This window comes from Hyla sarda, chromosome 3 (assembly GCF_029499605.1).
Source record: "Hyla sarda isolate aHylSar1 chromosome 3, aHylSar1.hap1, whole genome shotgun sequence".
Classification (NCBI taxonomy): domain Eukaryota; kingdom Metazoa; phylum Chordata; class Amphibia; order Anura; family Hylidae; genus Hyla; species Hyla sarda.
Genome location: NC_079191.1, coordinates 346,070,474 through 346,087,877, shown reverse-complemented (window position 1 = coordinate 346,087,877; position 17,404 = coordinate 346,070,474). Strand labels below are relative to the sequence as shown.

General features: G+C 43.2%; 1 protein-coding gene across 4 annotated transcripts in view; it reads left to right on the top strand.

Annotated features, from left to right (window-relative positions):
* Nucleotides 1-14,835, top strand: part of FSIP2 (fibrous sheath interacting protein 2) — a 59,118-nt gene extending 44,283 nt beyond the window's left edge. For all 4 annotated transcript variants that reach the window (XM_056567481.1, XM_056567480.1, XM_056567482.1 and 1 more), the window contains exons 6-8: nt 7,495-7,564; nt 8,308-8,382; nt 9,405-14,835. In XM_056567481.1, the coding sequence (XP_056423456.1) occupies nt 7,495-7,564; nt 8,308-8,382; nt 9,405-14,756 (5,497 nt within the window). In that variant the 3' untranslated portion in view covers nt 14,757-14,835. The remainder of the gene's footprint in view (nt 1-7,494; nt 7,565-8,307; nt 8,383-9,404) is intronic.
* Nucleotides 14,836-17,404: the final 2,569 nt, after the last annotated feature.

The window sequence follows — 17,404 nt, the reverse complement described above, 5'->3', positions numbered from 1 at the left end:
CGGCTCCCGTACCTGACTCGCTCTCCGTCGGTCCTGTCCCGGCGCGCGCGGCCCCGCTCCCTAGGGCGCGCGCGCGCCGGGTCTCTGCGATTTAAAGGGCCACTGCGACGCTGATTGGCGCAGTGGTTCTAATCAGTGTGTTCACCTGTGCACTCCCTATTTATACCTCACTTCCCCTGCACTCCCTCGCCGGATCTTGTTGCCATTGTGCCAGTGAAAGCGTTCCCTTGTGTGTTCCTAGCCTGTGTTCCAGACCTCCTGCCGTTGCCCCTGACTACGATCCTTGCTGCCTGCCCCGACCTTCTGCTACGTCCGACCTTGCTTCTGTCTACTCCCTTGTACCGTGCCTATCTTCAGCAGTCAGAGAGGTTGAGCCGTTGCTAGTGGATACGACCTGGTCACTACCGCCGCAGCAAGTCCATCCCGCTTTGCGGCGGGCTCTGATGAACACCAGTAGTGACTTAGAACCGGTCCACTAGCACGGTCCACGCCAATCCCTCTCTGGCACAGAGGATCCACCTCCTGCCAGCCGGCATCGTGACAGTAGATCCGGCCATGGATCCCGCTGAAGTTCCTCTGCCAGTTGTCGCCGACCTCACCACGGTGGTCGCCCAGCAGTCACAACAGATAGCGCAACAAGGCCACCAGCTGTCTCAACTGACCGTGATGCTACAGCAGCTACTACCTCAGCTTCAGCAATCATCTCCTCCGCCAGCTCCTGCACCTCCTCCGCAGCGAGTGGCCGCCTCAGGCCTACGACTATCCTTGCCGGATAAATTTGATGGGGACTCTAAGTTTTGCCGTGGCTTTCTTTCACAATGTTCCCTGCACTTGGAGATGATGTCGGACCAGTTTCCTACTGAAAGGTCTAAGGTGGCTTTCGTAGTCAGCCTTCTGTCTGGAAAAGCTCTGTCATGGGCCACACCGCTCTGGGACCGCAATGACCCCGTCACTGCCTCTGTACACTCCTTCTTCTCGGAAATTCGAAGTGTCTTTGAGGAACCTGCCCGAGCCTCTTCTGCTGAGACTGCCCTGCTGAACCTGGTCCAGGGTAATTCTTCCGTTGGCGAGTACGCCGTGCAATTCCGTACTCTTGCTTCAGAACTTTCCTGGAATAATGAGGCCCTCTGCGCGACCTTTAAAAAAGGCCTATCCAGCAACATTAAAGATGTTCTGGCCGCACGAGAAATTCCTGCTAACCTACATGAACTCATTCATCTGGCCACTCGCATTGACATGCGTTTTTCCGAAAGGCGTCAGGAGCTCCGCCAGGATATGGACTTTGTTCGCACGAGGCGTTTTCTCCCCGGCTCCTCTCTCCTCTGGTCCTCTGCAATCCGTTCCTGTGCCTCCCGCCGTGGAGGCTATGCAAGTTGACCGGTCTCGCCTGACACCTCAAGAGAGGACACGACGCCGCATGGAGAATCTCTGCCTGTACTGTGCCGGTACCGAACACTTCCTGAAGGATTGTCCTATCCGTCCTCCCCGCCTGGAAAGACGTACGCTGACTCCGCACAAAGGTGAAACAGTCCTTGATGTCAACTCTGCTTCTCCACGTCTTACTGTGCCTGTGCGGATATCTGCCTCTACCTTCTCCTTCTCCACTAAGGCCTTCTTGGATTCCGGATCTGCGGGAAACTTTATTTTGGCCTCTCTCATCAACAGGTTCAACATCCCAGTGACCAGTCTCGCCAGACCTCTCTACATCAATTGCGTTAACAATGAAAGATTGGACTGTGCCGTGCGTTACCGCACGGAACCCCTCCTAATGTGCATCGGACCTCATCACGAAAAAATTGAGTTTTTGGTCCTCTCCAATTGCACTTCCGAAATTCTCCTTGGACTACCCTGGCTTCAACACCATTCCCCAACCCTGGATTGGTCCACAGGGGAGATCAAGAGTTGGGGTACCTCTTGTTTCATGGACTGCCTTAAACCGGTTACCAGTACTCCCTGCCGTGACCCTGTGGTTCCCCCTGTAACCGGTCTCCCTAAGGCCTATATGGACTTTGCTGATGTGTTTTGCAAAAAACAAGCTGAGACTCTTCCTCCTCACAGGCCTTATGACTGTCCTATTGACCTCCTCCCGGGCACTACTCCACCCCGGGGCAGAATTTATCCTCTGTCCGCCCCAGAGACTCTTGCTATGTCTGAGTACATCCAGGAAAATTTAAAAAAGGGCTTTATCCGCAAATCCTCCTCTCCTGCCGGAGCCGGATTTTTCTTTGTGTCCAAAATAGATGGCTCCCTACGCCCTTGCATTGACTACCGCGGTCTTAACAAAATCACGGTAAAGAACCGTTACCCTCTACCTCTTATCTCAGAACTCTTTGATCGCCTCCAAGGTGCCCACATCTTTACCAAACTGGACTTAAGAGGTGCTTATAATCTCATCCGCATCAGAGAGGGGGATGAATGGAAAACGGCATTTAACACTAGAGATGGACACTTTGAGTATCTGGTCATGCCCTTTGGCCTGTGCAACGCCCCTGCCGTCTTCCAAGACTTTGTTAATGAAATTTTTCGTGATCTCTTATATTCCTGTGTTGTTGTGTATCTGGACGATATCCTGATTTTTTCTGCCAACCTAGAAGAACACCGCCAGCATGTCCGCATGGTTCTTCAGAGACTTCGTGACAATCAACTTTATGCCAAGATGGAGAAATGTCTGTTTGAATGTCAATCTCTTCCTTTCCTAGGATACTTGGTCTCTGGCCAGGGACTACAAATGGATCCAGACAAACTCTCTGCCGTCTTAGATTGGCCACGCCCCTCCGGACTCCGTGCTATCCAACGTTTTTTGGGGTTCGCCAATTATTACAGACAATTTATTCCACATTTTTCCACCATTGTGGCTCCTATCGTGGCTTTAACCAAAAAGAATGCCAATCCTAAGTCATGGCCTCCTCAAGCGGAAGACGCCTTTAAACAGCTCAAGTCTGCCTTTTCTTCTGCTCCCGTGCTCTCCAGACCTGACCCATCTAAACCCTTCCTATTGGAGGTAGATGCCTCCTCAGTAGGAGCGGGAGCGGTCCTTCTACAAAAAAATTCTTCCGGGCATGCTGTTACTTGTGTTTTTTTTTCTAGGACCTTCTCTCCGGCGGAGAGGAACTACTCCATCGGGGATCGAGAGCTACTAGCCATTAAATTAGCACTTGACGAATGGAGGCATCTGCTGGAGGGATCAAGATTTCCAGTTATTATTTACACCGATCACAAAAATCTCTCCTATCTCCAGTCTGCCCAACGGCTGAATCCTCGCCAGGCCAGGTGGTCTCTGTTCTTTGCCCGATTTAATTTTGAAATTCACTTTCGGCCTGCCGATAAGAACATCAGGGCCGATGCTCTCTCTCGTTCCTCGGATGCCTCGGAAGTAGAGCTCTCTCCGCAACACATCATTCCTCCTGACTGCCTGATCTCCACTTCTCCAGCCTCCATCAGGCAAACTCCTCCAGGGAAGACCTTCGTCACTCCATGCCAACGCCTCGGAATCCTCAAATGGGGTCACTCCTCCCATCTCGCAGGCCATGCGGGCATCAAGAAATCCGTGCAACTCATCTCTCGTTTCTATTGGTGGCCGACTCTGGAGACGGATGTTGTTGATTTTGTGCGGGCCTGCACTGTCTGTGCCCGGGATAAGACTCCTCGCCAGAAGCCCGCTGGTCTTCTTCATCCTCTGCCTGTTCCCGAACAGCCTTGGTCTCTGATTGGTATGGACTTTATTACAGACTTACCCTCATCCCGTGGCAACACTGTTGTTTGGGTGGTCGTTGATCGATTCTCCAAGATGGCACATTTCATCCCTCTTCCTGGTCTTCCTTCTGCGCCTCAGTTGGCAAAACAATTTTTTGTACACATTTTTCGTCTTCACGGGTTGCCCACGCAGATCGTCTCGGATAGAGGCGTCCAATTCGTGTCAAAATTCTGGAGGGCTCTCTGTAAACAACTCAAGATTAAATTAAACTTTTCTTCTGCTTATCATCCTCAATCCAATGGGCAAGTAGAAAGAATTAACCAGGTCCTGGGTGATTATTTACGGCATTTTGTTTCCTCCCGCCAGGATGACTGGGCAGATCTTCTACCATGGGCCGAATTCTCGTATAACTTCAGAGTTTCTGAATCTTCTTCCAAATCCCCATTTTTCGTGGTGTACGGCCGTCACCCTCTTCCCCCCCCCCCCTACTCCCTTGCCCTCTGGTTTGCCCGCTGTGGATGAAATAACTCGTGATCTTTCCACCATATGGAAAGAGACCCAAAATTCTCTCTTACAGGCTTCATCACGCATGAAGAAGTTTGCTGATAAGAAAAGAAGAGCTCCCCCCATTTTTTCTCCCGGAGACAAGGTATGGCTCTCCGCTAAATATGTCCGCTTCCGTGTTCCCAGCTACAAATTGGGACCACGCTATCTTGGTCCTTTCAAAATTTTGTGCCAGATCAATCCTGTCTCTTATAAACTTCTTCTCCCTCCTTCTCTTCGTATTCCTAATGCCTTTCACGTTTCTCTTCTTAAACCACTCATCATCAACCGTTTCTCTCCTAAACTTATCTCTCCCACTCCTGTCTCCGGTTCTTCAGACATCTTTCCTGTAAAGGAGATACTGGCCTCCAAAAAGGTCAGAGGAAAAACCTTCTTTTTGGTTGACTGGGAGGGCTGTGGTCCTGAAGAGAGATCCTGGGAACCTGAGGACAATATCCTAGATAAAAGTCTGGTCCTCAGGTTCTCAGGCTCCAAGAAGAGGGGGAGACCCAAGGGGGGGGGTACTGTTACGCCGAGCGCTCCGGGTCCCCGCTCCTCCCCGGAGCGCTCGCTACACTCTCGCTCCCGCAGCGCCCCGGTCAGATCCACTGACCGGGTGCGCTGCGATACTGCCTCCAGCCGGGATGCGATTCGCGATGCGGGTGGCGCCCGCTCGCGATGCGCACCCCGGCTCCCGTACCTGACTCGCTCTCCGTCGGTCCTGTCCCGGCGCGCGCGGCCCCGCTCCCTAGGGCGCGCGCGCGCCGGGTCTCTGCGATTTAAAGGGCCACTGCGACGCTGATTGGCGCAGTGGTTCTAATCAGTGTGTTCACCTGTGCACTCCCTATTTATACCTCACTTCCCCTGCACTCCCTCGCCGGATCTTGTTGCCATTGTGCCAGTGAAAGCGTTCCCTTGTGTGTTCCTAGCCTGTGTTCCAGACCTCCTGCCGTTGCCCCTGACTACGATCCTTGCTGCCTGCCCCGACCTTCTGCTACGTCCGACCTTGCTTCTGTCTACTCCCTTGTACCGCGCCTATCTTCAGCAGTCAGAGAGGTTGAGCCGTTGCTAGTGGATACGACCTGGTCACTACCGCCGCAGCAAGTCCATCCCACTTTGCGGCGGGCTCTGGTGAACACCAGTAGTGACTTAGAACCGGTCCACTAGCACGGTCCACGCCAATCCCTCTCTGGCACAGAGGATCCACCTCCTGCCAGCCGGCATCGTGACAGATATCCAAAATAGGTGATGTTCAAAACGTAGCAGAAACGCCGACTCGTTTCGAACCATATGGTTCTTAGTCATGGCATGTGCCATGACTAAGAACCGTATGGTTCGAAATGCACCAGCGTTTCTGCTACATTTTTAACATCACCTATTTTGGATATCATTTTAATATGATTTAATACATTTTTGGATTTTAACCTTATCTTTTGGGAGCTGGAATTTAGCATTTTTTGCATTTGCTTTTTTGGAGACAGTTCATACCAAGTATGTGGCTTGGACACCCACTCCGTGCTTCCAAATCCATCTGAAGTTGCCATGACTAAGAACTATATGGTTTGAAACGCATCGGTGTTTCTGCTACGTTTTTAACATCACCTATTTTGGATATCATTTTAATATGATTTAATAAATTTTTGGATTTTAACCTTATCTTTTGGGAGCTGGAATTTTGCATTTTTTCGCACTTGCTTTTTTGGAGACAGTTCATACCAAGTATGCGGTTTGGACACCCACTCCGTGCTTCCAAATCCATCTGAAGTTTCTCTCCATCAAGAATATCTACAGGCGGTGAGCTAGTTTTCTTTGTATATTGACTCTAAGTGCTTCAGGGACTTTGCAGTTGCACAGGGGTCCAGTAGGTAGTGGGGACCGCTGTCAATGGAAAAAAAAACAGTTTTCTGCTATCTATTAGATAAAGGGATCTTACCAATCAATATCATGGCTTACAATTACTGTTGGAATGTAGAATGGAGAGTTAAAAGGTCGCTGTTGTTTTAACAAAACATAATTCAATAGTACAAGCGAATATAAGAACCTGTGCAATGTATCTTCTCCTGTTTCTCCACATTTTCCTGCTATTCCACCCACCTAAACTGATCATTTACTCTGAAAAACTGCTGAAGTCTGTCTTGACAGAAGAGATGGATTGTCTGCTAACTGGGGGATCTGGTTACATGCTGACTATAGAAGTCCATTGACAGGGGAGGAGGGAAGTGGAGTAGCTGGAGGCAGTCAGAAGCAAATAGGGAGACTGTAGAGAGACTACAGGAGTATTAGATTAGTATTAGCTTAGTCTGCTCAGTACTTCTCTTCCATGCCCTTGCTACCTCTGCTGGTGTCCTATAGAGATATAGGGGAGCAGGATCCTGTATTCTGTGTGTGCAGTTTATGGAGACATCATAGCAGCTAGCACCCACCTACTAGCTCAGGGACAACTGAAAATTAGAGCCTGAAAATGAGATTTCTGTTAAAAAGATTCCATATACAAGTTATGTAATGCCCAGGAAAAAGTGCTAATCCCCAACTACACACTTGACAACTTATCCTGAAAAGTTACCTGAAATGACAGGTACGCTGTGAGGAGGATGCCTTATGCTGAGCAAAAGGGCCCACATATTGTTCTTGCACTGGTGCTCCCAGACGGCTTTGTCCGCAGAGACCAAAAGGGAATTACTTTTTTATTTTTAAGTCACCCTCCACCCTCTTTCCCCCCGGAAAAATAACTGTACACGCCCATGACTGTGAGGCAATTTTGTATGGGCACCACACTAAAACTCCAAACAACTTGGAGTTGGTACAGAGCCATATAATGGCTACATGCAACCAACAGCAAAGATCTTGTCTGAACTGGCCTATATACAAACTTACTAAAACAAATAGAATCATATAGTCATATTCCCAATTAGGGTGTATTGTACAATAAAGGGGCTCCCACCTGAGACCCCCTCTATGAGCCACATATGAGACTCAAAGTTTCATTGGCTCCTGCTCCTCATGGACCAGGTCATCCTTATATTATAAGGAAAATGTTAAATTTGCATAGGATTAGGAACTCTTGACATCAGAACACAACTTCAGAGTATACAAATACACACTAGGGTAAATAATGTACACAAGAATACATCTGCATGTGCTACATATACAGAATATACTGTATACAGTTAGAAATGTAATTGACATAGTTATCACAATATAGCAATTATATTTATGCCGCTTGTTTAATGAATTAATTCTTATTGTTTTCATCACAGTACACAACTTATGGAAAGGATACACAAAAGGGAACAATATAAAAGTCAGCTACTGAAAAAAATGGAGAAGGTAAGCCTAAAACAGTGAAACATGAAATTATTGATAAGTAGTGTAAATAAAGAAAAAAAAGACCTGTATAGTGGTTTAAAATCAGAAATAGTTTATTAACTAATTAACATTGACTATTTAAAAGGCAGAAATGTTCTTAGTATATTTATGGGATTCAATATTAAAGGGGTTATCCAGGATTAGAAAAAAAAACATAGCTGCTTTTTTCCAAAACAGCGCCACACCAGTCTTCATGTTGTATATGGTATTAAAGGGGTTATCCAGGAAAAAACTTTTTTTATTTTTCAACTGGCTTCAGAAAGTTAAAGGGGTATTCCAAGCCAAAACTAAGACTACTTCTATTAAGATTTCTTAATAGAAGTAATTTACAAATCTGTTTAACTTTCAGGAGCCAGTTGATATATAGCAACCAATCAGATTGCTTCTTTCATTTTTCAGATGCCTTTTCAAAAATGAAAGAAGCGATCTGATTGGTTGCTATGGGCAACTCAGCAACTTTTCCTCTGGACAGGTTTTGATAAATCTCCCCCATTATCCCCTTAGATGTAACAATATTCATGATGTATAAGGGGCATTCAAAAAGTTTCCATATACAAGTCCCTTGTATTTAAAATGTAGCTTTATATGTGATTTATGTGTAGAATTGTAGAATGATCAGATACTTCTTGAGTTGTTTATTGCACAGATAAAATGTAATTCTTCTCCTAATAATTCTTATGGATTACTTATTTCATATTTTCTAGAACTGGCAAAAGAATGATCTTCAACTTCTTTCACAAATGAGGAAGGAGAGGTCACAGAAACTTCAACCACTAGAGGTTAATAAAACATTACTTACTCCCTTCAGTCTACTTCTTTCTGGACGTATGTTAGTTAGAAGTCGGAGATAGATGGAGCAGAGTATGACTGTGTTACGGCTGAGGTGAAGTGGATCCGCTGTACCTGTGTGGATGATGATGTGGGCCAGGGAGCAGAGTCTAAGGTCCGCTGGTTTTCACCAGAGCTCGCTGCAAAGTGGGATGGACTTGCAGCAGCAGGCGGCACCCATGTCGCTACCCCTGATACGACTCATCCACACAGGCGGCCGAGGTATAAGGGGGTACTGGAAGGATGAGGCAACACGTAGTCAGGGCAGGCAGGCGGTCAGGGCTGGCGGCACAGTAGCAGGGTCAGGTCACGTAGCAAGAGGTCAGAGGGCAGGCGGCACAGGAGCAAGGTCAGGATACGTAGCAATAGGGTCTGATACACAGCAAGGCAAGACACAAACTGAACGCTTTCTCTTAGGCTGATAAGGCACAAAGATCCGGCAAGGGTCAAAAGGAAGTGCTTGTACTTATAGTGTCATGGAGAAGCAAGAACCAATTAAATGTGTACTGTCCCATTAAATTTCACAGAGCTGGCGCGCGCGTGCCCTGGGAAGCGGGGAAGCGTGCACCGGCAAGCAGGAAGCGCACAGGGACAACGGGGAAGGTAAGACACAGTGGGCAGGCTGAGATCGCATCACGGTATGCAAATCGCAGTATGGAGTATGTCGGGCAGCGGAGGAGGAGTGCATCTGCTGCCAGCATGTCTGACCATGGCGTGACTCCTAACAGACAGAATATTATTATTAGTTTATTACCATTAATACACAAAGGTCTGCATAGGAGCTGTAAACATTTGGACATTTTGAACCTTGAAATTGAGACTATTTGCCAGGCATATTTTTTATTTTAGATTAATTGGGACAATAAAAAATGGTCATAAAGCTGTATTGAGCCGGGATAAATGCCCACTCATACCAGCTTTCTATATAGCGCTATTTGTAATTTTAATTTTTTTTAAATTTTTTTTATTTAAGGAAAAGAAAAAGCCAGTTTTGGGAATTTTTGGCGATTCAGAAGATGTAAGCAGCTTGAGTTCCTATACAGAGTCTAGTACAGTTTCTGTATCAAGTTCATCACACAACAAAACTAGTTCATTGCCTGAGATTACTCCCAATGATTTAATATCAAAATCTGAACCTTATGTGTGTAACCTGCAACCAGCAAAAGGAATATCTAGTGACCTAGAAGATGCAAGCCGTTCCATTCCATATCCTGATTTTAGCACACATGCTCATACTAAGGAAGTCATGTCTACTTCTAAGGAGACACCGATGAAATCTGATTTCCCCGTTTGTGACCTGCAATACTTTAAAGACACCTATTCCACGATGTTTCAAAAAATATTTGAAGCACAAAGTGCTTATTTGTCATCTGTTTCTGAGGACCTTGTGGAAATAGTCTTTGATAAGATAACCTCTTCAGCCCCTGGGCACCATATTGGATTTACACCCGTAAAAAAAGTAGCTAAAGAAACATTACATGATATGAGAGGGAAATCACCATGCAGATATCTAATATCTAGGCTTGAAGTGATGTCAGCCGCTAGTGACATTGTAGAAAATGCATTAAGCAAATGGCATGAAAAGGCTGTAAAAAAATTTAGCATCCAATATGAAGACATATTTGAGGAAAGAACTTCATTCAGAAAGCTGTACAAGTTTTTCATTTGTGCAAATAACTGTGAAGAAATGTACAAGGCAACACTTCCCACAGCCACGGAATCCATATTGGAAAGTAGCGAAGAAATTGTTAAAAATGTGCTTGCCCATTTAGAAACATTTACCAAACCAAGGTTCAAGATAGGTTTTAAACAACAATCGGGTTCTGCAGCCATTGTCTCTTTGAAACAGACATCTCCAAATTCTGATGAAAATGCATTAGAAACAGGGTCCTTGAGTGACCCAGTTGGACAACTTGAACAATATAAGGACTTTCTGGAAAAAGAACTAGAGAATCTGGCAGCAAGAATAGATGAACCTGAACATAAAGTGTGTGTGAACATTCAAGAACTGATTAAAACAATCCTAAAAGTTACAGGTGCAAACATTGAAAATGACAGAAGGCAGGAAATTGGGAAGAAAATTACAATTTCAACTGAGGAAAAGTTCCTGCTGAACAAATATATTGAAAAAAACTTCACACCATCTAAAAATAAGTCACTGAAAAAACACTCTAGAATTCTGCTATTAACTAAACCACATGAGTCACGTGTTGGAGGAAAATCTACATCAGTTCCAGACTCAAAGTTCTTTAGGGCTGTGATTGAAGAAGTCAATGTACCAGGGATGGTCACTTGCTTAGAAAATAAAGGTGAACATGGCAACCTAAAAGCAGATCGGAGAAATGTAAACATTGAAAGGCAATCCAGAGGATATTGTGAGCATGTAAACTTTGTTTTATCACCACTAGACAACCAGGAAAGATTGGACGACAATTGTTTTCTTCTTAATATGTTCAATTGTGACCATCTTGTGCACAGTGAGAATGAATTTAATCGTCCTCTCAAAGTCATAGAGGACCTTGTCTCCGAAACTTTAATGAAAATACTACAAGACTTAAAATACCCCATCCCTGAGCATCTATATACCTTTGTAAAATCCCCTAACAACACGTACGATGTTGACATTGCAATCAAAGGCCAAAAAGATAGCAATGCATTGTTGTTACCATCTGACATCAGGTCTTTTTCCCATCACGTGGTAGAGCACATCCTTAAAATGTTGTATGCAACTTCCTCATACAAAAAGTGGAAGGAATGTTTCCTATCCATTTTGGAAGACATGCAAAATACCTGTGTAATGGCTGACTGTAATAGGGATGCATCACTGTCAGAATTTTACCACCCTCAACAACACATCATTTGGGAGGAAATAGCTCAAACTGTCTCCGCAAAAATTGAAAGTTTCCTACTGCTAAAGTTTAAGGCATATCTATCAGCAGAAGAAATAATTGACATTGACCTAATGCGAACTGTTCCAGGAATCAACATAGAAGTAGGGGTTCAAACCAAGCATATTGTAGCTAGGCTTTTAGAAAGCATTAGAGAGTCAATTTCCCAGCAACAAACCCAGGACCCACTCCTTGAACTATTTTCAAAAGATGAATTAGATATAACTTGTGTATTGCTAAATTTAATGCTTGACCATATACACAATGAGCAACTCAACGTGATATTGGAAGAATGTCAGCCAAAATCGTCAGCTTCACATGGGTGCTCAGATGCTGGTTGTACCCTGCACAATGTATTTGACAGAACTCGACGTACATATTCACAAATGTCCAATCTACTAGATTTAGTTTCTTCTACATTAGGGGTGGCATTCAAACAAATAATGGAACCAATACAGGTGAAATCTCTAAAGTGTACATCTGACCAATCAACACAGCTAGGTTTTGAGACTGATCTTTCCAAATGTTGCCAAGACAGTGTCCTTTTCTTGCAAACGGATATGAGCGCACTATCCAAGTCTATTGTAGAAGACCTTATAAACGTTATGTGTAGTGCAAAGAAAAAAATAAAGGAAGACAAGTCTTTGCTCAAGTGCCAAGGATCCACTGTTAAAGGAATCTGTGAATTTAGTAATTCAGTTCTCAGAGATGTCTTTGGAAAGTTAAGAGGATTTATTAGTCTTGCAGTAAAAGCTATCCATCCATCAAGCAAAAATATATCGGAAGAAATCTCTTTCCCAGGAATGATTGATCAAGAGAATCTACTTTACAGCCCTTCAGAAGATCTAAAAAGAAAACTCGGAACGCCTCGGCCCAAATCCAATTTGTATATGCATTCGAAGCGTCTTTCTCATGAAATGGCATGTGTTATCCAGAGTCAACTAGAAAAAATATCTGGTAACATTAGACATTCTTTACTTAAAGAAGAAGATATCACATCTGAATCCAACAGCCTTGTCTTTGAGGTAGAACAGATAAGCTTACACACCAGTTTTTCACAAGATAAATGTACTACATTTGCTCACGATACATGTATAATGCAGAATATAGAAACCAATTTAAGAAGAAATATTTCACAAAATATTTGTGCACATCTTAAAGGAAAAGAATCAGTTACACCAGAAATTGCAAATGAAGTGGAGAAGGCAGTGTTGATGCTTTATAAACAGCTTTTGATAGATTTGAGTGTACCTCTTAAACTAACCTGTTCTAGTCCCACGAGTAAGTTTCATCAACAACTACTTTCAGACTCCTTACTGACATACAGTCAGCATGCAGATACCTCTCCCTTTTCTGATTCTGAAATTATTGATCTTTCTGGGGATATCCTAAAGATCCTGTCTGGCATTTTACATGCATCTAATGGGAGTGGAATCCATGACCAAACTAACAGTCTCAAACCAAAAAATCCTGTTTTTACCAAATTAAAGAACTTTGTCAACTCTAAAATTATTTCTCTCTTCTGTCAGTCGATCCAGAAACCATTACAGTATGAGACAAAAAAAGACACACTGGCAGGTACAAGACTTGAGCACCATGCTCATGAGTTAGCTGACAACATAATTCACCAAGCTGAAAAACACCTACACGGACAGATCGAGGAAGTTTTTCCTAAAGACAATATCTTGCCGCTGTCTGATATAGACATTGCTGATCACATTGTCAGCAACCTTCTACTGTCATTGAAGTACACATACCTACACCAGAAAGTGCCTAACAATGTTCCTTTTACTGGAGAGGCTGAAAAAAATGCCACCAAATGTAATGCAACGGAAATTGCAGAAATGGTGGATGTAATCATTAGGGACACCATCAACAATCTGAAAACAGTTCAGCTGTCTAATATAACTCTTGACATCTGCACAAAGAACTTGACCAGTTCAGTACTGGCACTTGTACAAAGAGAGTTAGAACAAGAAAGAATGTTCATGTACAAAGATAAGAAATACACCATTGATAAAAATACCCTTGCAACTGAAATTGTTAATAATATTTTAGAGAAGTTTTATGCAAAGGGTGTTTCTTATGATACCAGTTCAACAAATGCATCAGATAATGTAGATAGCATCTATACGCATACATTGAAAGATCCGAAAGTGAGTCCAATGACCCATAGTGCTGCATATTCAGAACCTGAATTATCAACTTTGATACAACAAGTGGAAACTGTGCTGCATGAAGTTCAGGCAAAAACAATACTGGAATTGAAAATGGGCATATCCCAGTTATCCTTCCACAGCAGTAAGCCAGATGAATCTTCTTCTGAATATCTGTGTGATACCTGCCTAGGATTTTCTAAATCTGATGTTGAATTTGTGGCCAAGGACATAGTTGAAATCATACTTTCAAAGCTTTCCAAACATCTACAAGCCATCCTGTACTTTCCAAACTTACCGTACGAAGAGCATTGTTTCATGTTATCAAAACCAGATAATACTCCTTGTTTTTTAGAACAAATAAATATTTCTCATTTTGTCCGTGATCAAAGTGACAGAACAAATTCAATGGATGAGTCTTTTGTAGAAGATGACTTACTCCATCAGTTAATATCCACTGTAAATGATAAAACCACTGCTTATGTGGCTACAATAGCACTAAAATGCAAGCCTCACCTTACAGTTAATGTGAGAAATGAAAACGTTGGCACTTTTTTGGCCCGTGTCAACAATACCTGTACTGGACTAGAATGTTGCTCAAAAGATATAGTTATAAAAGTACTTGAGAATATTAAGCCAAGGGTTAAACGCAAGCTACTGCACAGGATTAATATGACTCAGCGTGAAGACATTCAAGCAACACATCTCATTGACACCATTTTACATGAGCTGTCTTCATCATACAATGTATCTGCAGAACCCGATACTGAGTATGGAGATGTCGTAGACTATCCAAAAGCTTCTACTCCAAAACTACAATCCTCTTTTTGGGTAGACGAACTGAGGCTGACAGGTGCACTATCCCTAACCAATAGTAACACAAATTCTGAATGTGAGAATGGAGAAGCTGTGAACCATTCAAAGACTTTTACCCCAAGGTCACCATTTCGCTTAAGTGTAAATGAACAGAGAAGGTTTAGTGAAACAGGAAAAGTATCTTCAACTAGTAGTAGACCCAAATCTGATTTTGAGAATAAAGAAGCTATAGAGCTTTTTTCGAATCCAAGAGGTTCTACCCCAAAACCCCCATCATTACCAGATGTAAATGGCCAGAGAAGGTTTACTGTACCAGAGGTAGTATCCCCAACCAGCAGTAACTCAGGCTCTGATACTGACAAAGGAGAAGCTGTGCTGCTTCCACAAAGTTTCACTGAAAGGCCATCATCATCTACCAATGTTAAGGAACAGAGAAGTTACAATATAAGACTTCATTTTTTATAATACCGACCAGTTAATTGAAATGTAAATGTTGTAGACAAGTCCACAAAGTTAATATCTAGATTGTTAAAGAATAAATGTGTATTTCTCACTTTATTATAGCCAATGGGCCTGTTCATAGGGGCAGATTTTGTAATTTTTTTTACGTGTAGGCCATCCAGGTTAACTAACCTTATATTTTAATAGTTCGGACATTTCCGCACACAGTGGCGCCATATATGATTCTTTTTATTTTGTATTACATTATCTTATTAATGAGAAATGGGGGAGGGGATTAAAACTTTTATTAGGAAGGGGTTAAATACTTTTCTTAACTTTTTTTTTTTTTTACACTTTATTTTTTTTAGTCTCCATAACATGCAATCTTTCGATGAGTTTTGGCTCTTTCGATGAGTTTTGGCTCAGCATTGATCAGCGTTATCGGTGCTCTGCTGCTCTAGCCTGCTGATGCTTCCTTGAGCAGCAGAGGACCAATTGGACAGCGAGGAGGCAGGCCCAATCGGCGATGCCCGACACACCATAAAAAAATATGTCCATAATTAATTTATTGCCGTTAGCTGATTAAGGAAAAAAAACAGCTGCAAAAAAAAAAAAATAATAATGTAAGGGCTGCAGTACGGTAAAGGTGTTTTGGAACATTACCTGATTCTGTCTGTGTCCCCGCTGCCTTCCCCAGGGCTCTGTGTTGCTGCCTGGCTCTTGGGTATCATGGGAAGCTGAGGCAGGGGGTATGGGCACGGGGATGTCTGTTGGGATGGCTGGAATCTGCCCCGTGTTACACTCCGGTTCACAAGGGCTTCAGCTGGAGGTGCCGGCACTGGGGGGGAAACCCTCTCCATACCGCAGTAAGTATGTCCCATTCATTACCGGCTATGGCAGTTTGGGGTGAGACACGCGAGGTCAGGGGATGCTGCTGGGTCCCGTGCGCTCTCTTCCGGTGCCTTCTACGCTGGCCGTGAATTTTGCAGATTGTTGCTTCCTCTTTGTGTCTATCTATAATTCTGATGCCTACATGTGTCACCTGGAAATTTCTGAGCTGCTCAACAGAATGACTTGGTTCCTACACTATGTATCAGTGATGCCCATTAGTGGATATATACTGCATTATACTTCCCTCCTATAATCCATCTTGTCTGATTCTTTATTGTGCCTACTCCATATTTTGTTGGTATAGTTATGCAGGTTGAGGGCATTGCTGTGATATCAAATGCAAAGGCAGGATAAAAAAAAAAAAAGCGTGGGCATAGGTGCATGTAGTTTTAGTGTGTTTTCAGTACATATGGTTATAGTATTTACACCGTGAACACTCATAGCATTTACATATAGTGCATGTGGTCACAGTTTTTGTAGTTTTTATGCTGTGCTTACAATTATAGTCTTGTATACGGTACATATGTTCGTAATATTATATGCAGTGCGTACAGTTATAGGGTTGTAAACAGTACACATGCTCATAGTGTTATATGCAGTGCGTACAGTTATAGTGTTGTACACGGTACATACGCTCATAGTGTGTTATATGCAGTGCGTACAGTTATAGCGTTGCATTCAGTACATACGCTCATTGGCCCAGATTTATCAAACTGTGTGAGAGAAAAAGTGGAGTGATTTCCCCACAGCAACCAATCACAGCTCAGCTCACTCCACTTTTTCTCTCACACAGTTTGATAAATCTGGGCCTATGTGTTATATGCAGTGCATACAGTTATAGTGTTGTATACAGTACACACGCTTATAGTGTTACATGCAGTGCGTACAGTTATAGTGTTGTATACAGTACATCCGCTCATAGTGTTATATGCAGCGCGTACAGTTATAGTGTTGTATACAGTACACACGCTTATAGTGTTACATGCAGTGTGTATAGTTAGTGTTGTATACAGTACATATGCTCAAAGTGTTATATGCAGTTCATACGGTTATAGTGTTATATTCGGTACATGCGGTATCGTATTTATTTAGTTCCAGTACATACAGTTATATTTATATGTATTTATCTATATGTTGCATAGCTCTTATAGCATTCATAAGGTGTACATATTTTCATGGTTGCATTTACAGTGCATAAACATTCATTTCATTTAGTTTTCACACGTTATAGTGTTTACAGTGCATATACCTTTTGTAGACACATTATAGTTCATAGCATTTGGGGCGCATATGTTCTTTTCATTAGTAATTATAGGTCTGTTGCGGTCAGTGAGTATGCATTTCATAGCATTTGTAGTGTGTAATCTGGATAGCGTTTTTGGTGGGTATACGTGTTGAGTTTATAATAGGTACACATAGCGGTTTGCGGTTTATAATGTGTAGGTGATAACATTTTTGTTTCGTAGTTTTACTGTATTATATCATGGCATTTATGTTCATGTCCTGATGGCATTTATACTCTTCATACACGCTTGACATCACTACTGTGGATACGCCCATGGCCGCTATACTGTCGATACGCCCATGGCATTCATACCGTGCATACGCTCATGGCATTTCATGTTCATAGACGCTCATGACATTTATACTGTTTATACGCTCATGGCATCCATACTGCTATACGCTTGTGGCTTGCGTACACTCATAGCATTTATACTGTTTATACACTTATGGGGGGGGAGATTTATCAAAGCCTGTGCAAAGGAAAACTTTCCCAGTTG